The sequence below is a fragment of the Limulus polyphemus genome, unplaced genomic scaffold (assembly GCF_000517525.1).
Source record: "Limulus polyphemus unplaced genomic scaffold, Limulus_polyphemus-2.1.2 Scaffold1430, whole genome shotgun sequence".
Classification (NCBI taxonomy): Eukaryota; Metazoa; Arthropoda; class Merostomata; order Xiphosura; family Limulidae; genus Limulus; species Limulus polyphemus.
Genome location: NW_013667040.1, coordinates 90215 through 98715, shown reverse-complemented (window position 1 = coordinate 98715; position 8501 = coordinate 90215). Strand labels below are relative to the sequence as shown.

The 8501-nt window shown below is 31.4% G+C and overlaps 1 protein-coding gene across 1 annotated transcript in view; it reads left to right on the top strand.

Moving 5' to 3' along the window:
* The first annotated feature begins 6678 nt into the window (after positions 1–6678).
* LOC111086787 (putative uncharacterized protein DDB_G0282133) overlaps positions 6679–8501 on the top strand; it is an 18759-nt gene continuing 16936 nt past the window's right edge. The window contains exons 1-3 of the mRNA XM_022391047.1: positions 6679–6744; positions 7093–7164; positions 7661–7735. Of these exons, the coding sequence (XP_022246755.1) occupies positions 7701–7735 (35 nt within the window). The 5' untranslated portion in view covers positions 6679–6744; positions 7093–7164; positions 7661–7700. The remainder of the gene's footprint in view (positions 6745–7092; positions 7165–7660; positions 7736–8501) is intronic.

Here is an 8501-nt window from a genome sequence, read left to right as displayed (position 1 = left end):
CTAATATTTCTAGTTTGTGGTTTACCATCTAATGCAAGACAGTCTAATATTTCTAGTTTGTGGTTTACCATCTAATGCAAGACAGTCTAATATTTCTACTTTGTGGTTTACCATCTAACATATGACAGTCTAATATTTCTACTTTCTAGGCTACAGATAAAGATTCTGGAGACTTTGGAAAAATTCGTTACACATCAATCAATGGACCTATTGCGCAGAAGTAAGTTAGAAGTTCTATTTTAATCCGAAACTGCTAAGAAACCGCTTTATGATGTTTAGAAATAACAACGTATGAGATCTAATAAAAATCTATATTTTAACATTACCATGAGGAAGTGTTTATAACCAGATCCTCACAGAGGAAGTATTCAACAATGTATTGATGAAGGTCTTAGTATAGAAACTACGAAGTTGTTCACCTGAAATGAAGTCTTGATCAAGGTCTCAACACATAGTCCAAAACGTCATATATGTGAATAACGAAATCTTGACGGAGGTCTCAGTACAGAGATCTGAGAACCTGAGAAGCTAAGTCTTGATGAATATATCCACAAAGAGACTGAAAAGTCATTCATATGAATAATGAAATTTTGATGAATGCCTTCGCGCAAAGACCGGAAAGCTGTTTACCTGCAGTTTGTATATAAAATTCAACGCTAGTACAGTGAACTCTAAACAAGTCTCAAGAACAACACCTTCGTGTTTTGTTTGCTTGTTTGAAGGTGTTCTCATCATAATTTTGCCTACTTGGATAATGTTAGCGTCTACGTTTAATATTATATCATTATGTTTTTATTACCATCGTATATAATTCAATATAAAAGTCTTAATAGTTCTGGCTATTCCATCCCTCCCGCACCTGGTTTCAAACAAAAACATTATAGAATTAAAGATAGATAATCATTACATAGTATTTGAAGTTAAAATTCCAACAAATTTGGTTTACTGTAAATGAAACGTTATATAGGCTTTGGACTCTATATTTTCATATTATATACAAGTGGAAAAATATTAAAAAAAAATTGAAAGTGTAGGAATGGACGTATCAAAAAGTGAGGAAACAAGGTAGGAATGGGCATGTTGTAATAACACTGCTTTGTACAACTATATAAAGAGGCGAGTCTAGCGTCCTGTTCATGCTTACTTCGTTTATTTTTTCTATCATGGGTACAATACGTCAGATGTACTGAACTTAGCAAAATTAGTTATGCTTATTATACAATGACTAGATGTTCCTGTGAATCGAATTATTGGAGGCAATACATGTACTGTAAAGTCTGTTTATACGACACCAGAAGAATCAGATATTCGTGTGGACCCATAATGTGGATGTTATTTTTCTTCACAACTTGTCTCTCCTTTTGCAAGTGGATGAGAAGGCAACGGATTTCGTACATTGACTACATAGGTGGGTTAAAATACAAAGATAAAAAATTATAAGAGGTTTCTTTGTATTGACGTCATGGATTCGTTCCTGTCTATACAAAAGAAGAAGAACCATAGACACACTTGTGTATGTACCCATAAGTTGTATAATATCACGCCCCCTTGTGAGGCTTTACAGAGGAAGTTTTGTTACCCCATGCCCATTTCTACTTTGTTTCCTCACTTTTTGGTGCACCATTCCTACACTTTCAATTTTAAAAACATATTTTTCCAGTAGTTCATGCACTTTTTACATACAAGATGGCATGATCTTATGTATCATTCATTCATTTGTGTTGATATCCTGTATGTATATCATCGGTGAGGGTGTGTACCACAATATTATGGTATGTGCAAATAATGGTGTATCTGTGGTGTACAATATCTTCACTTATGTTGTGTGTACACATTGTGAGTGTGCATGTGTGCTGTACATGTGATGACACACATTCTGTAGTGTGAAATGTCATTTGGGTAATATAATGTGAATTATGGTTGTGTGCATATACTAAGGGTTGATAAATTAGTTAATTAATTTAATTAACTTCTTCACACTAACACTAGCACGTGGTCCCTGTGCTATTGTTCTATTTGGTGCACACTTATAACTATGGTAAGTCTGTTTGTTACACAGCTAGAAGCGTTAAACAATATCAGTCAATCAGTGAGATTGAGACATTTTGTGATTTTGAGGTTATTTGTATCTGCTCTGCTGACTTTCTCAAGTGGTCCTGTGACTTGTAATTTTTGATATAGTTTGTTTATCATCTAAGTGTGTCTCTCGAATAATTTTGAAGATTTATTATTTGGTTATTAAAGGTGTATATGAGTAAATAGTTTGTATTGCATGCATTGTGTATCCGCTCCATTCCTAATATAAGTACTACCTTACTTACGACATGTATATATATATATATATATATATATGATGTATCAAATATTTTATTCAGATATGAATAATTATTGACAAAAAAGAATTGTATTATGTAAATCAGTTTTTCCTACTTACGTATGTTAATTATTTAATCACAAATTCTCCTTACTTTTTAATTAGTACTATGTGTTATCTGAGAATAAAAGATGCTCTATTTCGTCTGCACAGCTAAAAGTGAAAATAGTTAAATCACTACTAAGAGAATATACCATTTCCAAAGTCCTAACCTTACATACCAGGTTTAAAAGTAGTCAATGGTACATTACAAGATTACACTTTTCAGTCATCTTTTGTTTCCAAGTGATTCTTATATGTCGAATATGAGTAATCAATGTTATAAACTTCAGTAGCAGAACAATGTCACTTTCAGCAGCTCCCATTTTTGGTAAAAAAAAAGAAGTTTATATTGAGTTTACATAATTAGTAAAAAATAAATAAACTAATTAATTATTTTATTTATTAATTAATACATAGCGTATTATAGTAAACATATATATATATCTACGATTTATCGCATAAAATGAATGCTGCTAAGAAATACTTATGTTATAATCAGTCTACACTGTGGTAACTACTATGTGGCGCCATCTCATGTACGACATGATAATAAATATTACATACGGTTGTCTTACCCTAAAAATCCGATTTGTAAATGACTTAAATAAAATTGATAATACTTACGATCCAATTGCTTAATATGACTCACTCCTGAATAGACGTTGTTTGTGAAAACTGATTATATATATGATACCTAGATCATTACTATGTTGGTCGTATCCCAGCCGACCTGGTTACTGGGCGAAAGGCCTCAACGCCATTGATATGACACAAACATATTCTCCTTTTCTTCAACTCATGGATTCTTAGAATTACATTCAACTCATGGATTCTTGTACTTATATACGCCTTGATACTGCTGTTATTCCTCGATATTGTGAAAATATAGTTTTGTGTATAAGGAGTGATTATAATAAATTTATTTTTAAGATATATTTATGTAATAAATTATTCCTATGAACGAGGAAAAGAGAAATTAGAATAACATAGGATATTTTAAATTTTAAATAAACGTATTAACACCGTATGAATGTGAATTTTTATGGTTAGGAAATATAATGAGAAGATCAAAGAAGTGGACGAGGCAAAAGTTAAATTTTTAGATGAAAATGCGAAAATAATGGGAAAAAGATGAAAGCTGGAACTCAGAAAAAAAATACAATAATAATAGCATGAGTTCATATAAAAATGTACATGATGAAAAATAATCACATTTGCGTTTCTGTTATGAGTTGGACTTCGATGTTTAATGCAACGTCTTCTTTATGTTAGGTTATCCTATAAAAAATATATACCTTAATGTATGGAACGTTACATGTTCGTTATCCACGATGTACAGCTAGAAAAACTTTCTAAAAGTAGTTGATACTGATTTGCAATTCATTAAACTTATTGATCCAAACAAAAACAAGGTGAACTGAATGACGAGTCAAAATCTGTGAATTTGAGGTCAAATTGAGGATAAGGAGAAGAAAGGAAGAATAATAATAAAAAAGCATGAGGTGTGTTTCTGAACGTACTTGAGTTTCTAAGATTATATTGACGTTTTTCTGTCTGCACGGTAACTTTTCATTATCTATTAGAAACTTCTTATATATATTGATTTTAACCAATCATATGCTCTTCCTTTATTTGGTCAATTCACTTGAAGAAAACGAGCTCTTTCCGTGTTGGTGAGATTTAAAATCGACTAAGTTTAAAACAATAATACGTTTACCAAATATGAGACATTTTGTCCTGTGACAGTGTTTAACGGATGTATCAAAGCTATGCAATGAAAGTGAAAAAATATTTATAAAAATCTATTAATATTATTTCGGACATGAGTCACATAGCCGTTTACAACAACGAGGGCCTCAAAGCTACGATAACAACACCTAGTCAATACAGCAATGAGGGGCTCAAAACAACAGCAAGTATTGTCAAATTTAACGGTATTCTCAATTTTGTAAGTAAGGAACTTGATATGAGTGAAAATTATCACCAAGAAACTCTCAGAAAATTACACCAACAAACTGATTAGCAATTCAACTCGTACAGGTAAACTTATTTGAACCTTGTTTTCACTTATGTAATATGGCGTGTTGTGTAATAATACTTATTTGGATAATACAGCTCACACACACACATATATATATATACACACACGCTTATGTCAATGTATATATACATACTTATATATATATATTATATTGATTTTCGTAGGAATAAATAATCGTCAAATTCGCAAAGTACTTTCTATGCATACATTGTTTAAGGATTATACTTACCTGTGTTTTTTATTCACATAGTCTAAAACTGGACCCGGAAACCGGGGTCATCACCTTACAAACTCTTGAAGGGATAGACAGGGAGAGAATTCCAGAGTATACTTTGATTGTGGAAGCTCGTGATGATAATGGTAAAGGTAACAAGAATGTTGTAGAATTACTGCTCCGTCTGGTGGACGCTAATGACAACATACCAACGTTTTTGCAGCCCCGTTATGATGCCGTGTTAAACACTGACATGAAAACGTTTAACCAGAGATTAATAGTAAAGGTAAAAAAAAAAATTGCACAGTAAATTTCACCCGTGACTAATATTATCATATGTAAGAAGAGAAATAATAGTACGATTACTGCCACGGAAAGTTTAATACTTAAGTTTGGTAATAGGGGGCTAAAATTCTTTGTAAGGAATAAAACAGTTTCATGGTGAGGCTATAATTAGACAATTTTAATACGGTTTAAATTAATATTATTTGACGAATTACAAGGATCTGGAAGCCATTTTTTGTAACCTTCGTGATACAATCTTTAAAATCAGTATAAAAACGTCCTCCTATATATGCTTTTGTTGTAGGAACGTGTAAGTTATTTGTTTATGTAATTACTCTCAGAAAAACTAACTTTTTTCTATAATTTTTTCACTTTCATATTTACAACATGTTACTTTTAATCATGCATTTTAAAAAAATTATAATAAATCGTATATTTTAAACTGAATATTTACATTCCTTTTCTCTGACGTTAGGCTTATGATGCAGACGGTCCAGGGCCTAATAGTAATGTGACTTATGAAATAGTGAGTGGAAATTATCAAGACAAATTTCACATTAATTCTATAACTGGTGAAATAACTTTGAAGGAGCCTCTGATAGCTGAGAATCAACAAGGAGACACCAGCAATAGTAATCTCCCACCTATAACGCTAAACGTCAGAGCCCACGATCATGGCGTACCTGTACAGTCCTCTACTGTGGATGTTCAGGTGCACAATCAGGCAAGTTTTGTTTGCAATAGCTTGAACAAAATAGGGCAAAATTCTTTCGCTCTGACATATAGTTCATATTCCTTTAATTATTTCTATCTAAGACGGCGTAAAAACGTTATACCAAAGCAGGAACGAGGATTTTTTTTTTTTTTTTACCGTATAGTATTGAAAAATATTGGAAATAAAGAATTATTATGAATAATGTGAAGTTCCTATAAAACACACATATTTTTATGTTTCTCTCATAACATGGAGAGGTCATCTAAGATGATTCTGTATCCTGCATTGTATACAGAGTTGTTTTTATTTGTTGTTTAAAATAATTTACAGTTTAAATGCCGAAAGTTGGCGAAAAAAGTAGAAACCATTAGGCTTAAAATTCTTGATTAAAATCATATTAACTGAAGATATTTTTTACCCATTCCTCTTAATTTGTCCATTTAGAACTCGAAATCAGAAGGATATAAAAATAGCATTTCAGGTCTATTTTTGTCTCCTTTACAAGTAATTGACCAATAGGTCTTACGTACAATACCAGAACTCGTCAGCTGGGATTCTAGGGCAGTGATTGTGGGATACAAAAGACCTGAAATGTTCTTTTTACACGCCTCTGATTTTGAATCCCAATGGGTAAATGAAGAGGAATTTGTGAAAAAACATCTGCGGTGATTTTTGCAAAAAAAAAAGATGTTTAAAAAAATGTTTAAAAGAATGTTGGTTTCAGCAATAGAAATTGAAAAATTTGTCAAATACTAAACTATTCAGTCATTCAAATATTCTCCAGCTAATTGATAAGGATGATCAAAAACTAAATTGGACTCGTTAAAATAAATACTCGTATGCTGTCTTCTTCAAAACCAATAAAAGTTCTGTTTTTAATATAATATAATAGTATATTTCTTCTGTTATCCAAAAGCTTCATATATACAAAACACAACAACAATATTTCGGTATAAAATAGTATACACGGATTTATTTTCTTCTGTAATCCAGGAGTATCTTAATAGGACACTAAGCTTTATTATCCCCTTGTCTGTGGCGGGTGTTCTGGACAGAAAGAACGAAATAGAGAGGTAAATCTTCAACTGAATTAAATAAACACTGTACATATATGTAAAGACTCAGCAGTACTTTTGAAATCTGAAATTATATTTTAGTTTTTGCCAGTAATTTGTAATTGAATGTTTGGAAACCTGTCAAAATAGGACAATTTCAGGACTGATTACGTTTTCCAATGATATTAAAGAGGTCTTTAGATACCTTAAAAGTTGATACGCGTGAAAAAAATAAATATATATATATATAATTGCGTAAATAAATTGCACCTGATCTCTTAGCGGTAGTAATGTTTCAAGTAAATAAAAACTTGTAGACAGGTTTCAGCGGCAATAACATTTTTTTTATTTTGTCCAACAAACAAGAGCTCTCAATACTCTTACTGGAGCGAGGGTCAGTATCTACTCAGTACGTCCTTACAACGACAGTCAAGTCAGGTAACACCTTAGTATTTATTTTTCCTTTTGTTTAATTAATATATTTGAGCAGTCCAGCAGTAACTTTCCAATTATAAATATAGCTTATAATGAATATATATAATTTAATATACCGTTCTTGATTAGAACGCTTTGCTTCATCAGTGGGGTACCCTCACTATTTAATAATACTTTCGGCCGTAATTCCAATAATATCTCATGACATTAGGCCAGTTTAGGAGCTTTAGACTAGCTCTAAATACATATACTAAGTTAATAATGAAAAGTAATTCTCATAATAAAGCAAATTATATAATAAAAATAAAGACGATTGCGTAATAAAACTAACTATATATACATTAAAAATCTAAATTAACGTATTTTTATAGAAAAGTCAATAATTCAATGACTTAGGTATTACAGACCGATATTTGTGACAAATTTTATAGGTTTATATAAGTTTGTAAAAATGATTCTATAATACTTTAGTTTTCATCTAAAGGTATTTTTTTTTCAGGTCTGTGGCCTTCGCCTGGGTCGCGTATCCTCTCAGTTCCATGATTAACGTTGTTACTTTGGAAAATGCTCTCAGGTATACTAGAATAATTTCAATATGACAAAGTGAAATATATTTTGAAAATAATTTAACACATAAAGCCACAGAAAGCAAGAACGTTAGTAGAAGAAGTAAGAACGATTTTTACTGCATTCAACGATTATCATAAAATTAAGGAGTGTTAGATATACACGACTGTTTATTTAAATTTGATATGAGGGTTATAATTTAGATAGTTATAAGGTGTTAAATCTAGTATTTTTAGAAGCGATCATTTCTCGCAGGTTTGCTTACGTAATAGTTTACGAATCATTTGTTGTTTAGTTCAATTGTTGTGAATTGACGTCACGTTACTCGAACCTTTTGAAATTTTCTCGTTGCTTTAAGTGAGTATTGTTACATTATAACGTCTCGTAGTTTGTAGAAAGTTCTTGGCCTCAGTCGGGCAATATATCTATAGGCGACCGAGTTAGGGCAAGAAGAGTATGTTAGCGAAAATGAAAGTAAAAGTGAAGTTAGACTGCGTATGAGTTTAGCAGTAACGGGCAATTTCTAAAGTGAGTTTCACAGTTTGTAATATAATAACATAAATAGAGGAGAATAATCTGTATTGTCAAAGGGTTGCTAAAGTAACTGAACCTGCCTGTGTGGACTCTGACGAAAAAGAGGCAATTATTCAAAGCTCTGAATACAACTGTGATATCCTATAGTGTAAATAATTTTTTGTACATACGTTTGACCTGTTTTGAATATATTATTTTAAAACAAGTGGAGTGTATGCTGTCCGTTTATTGTTGAAATT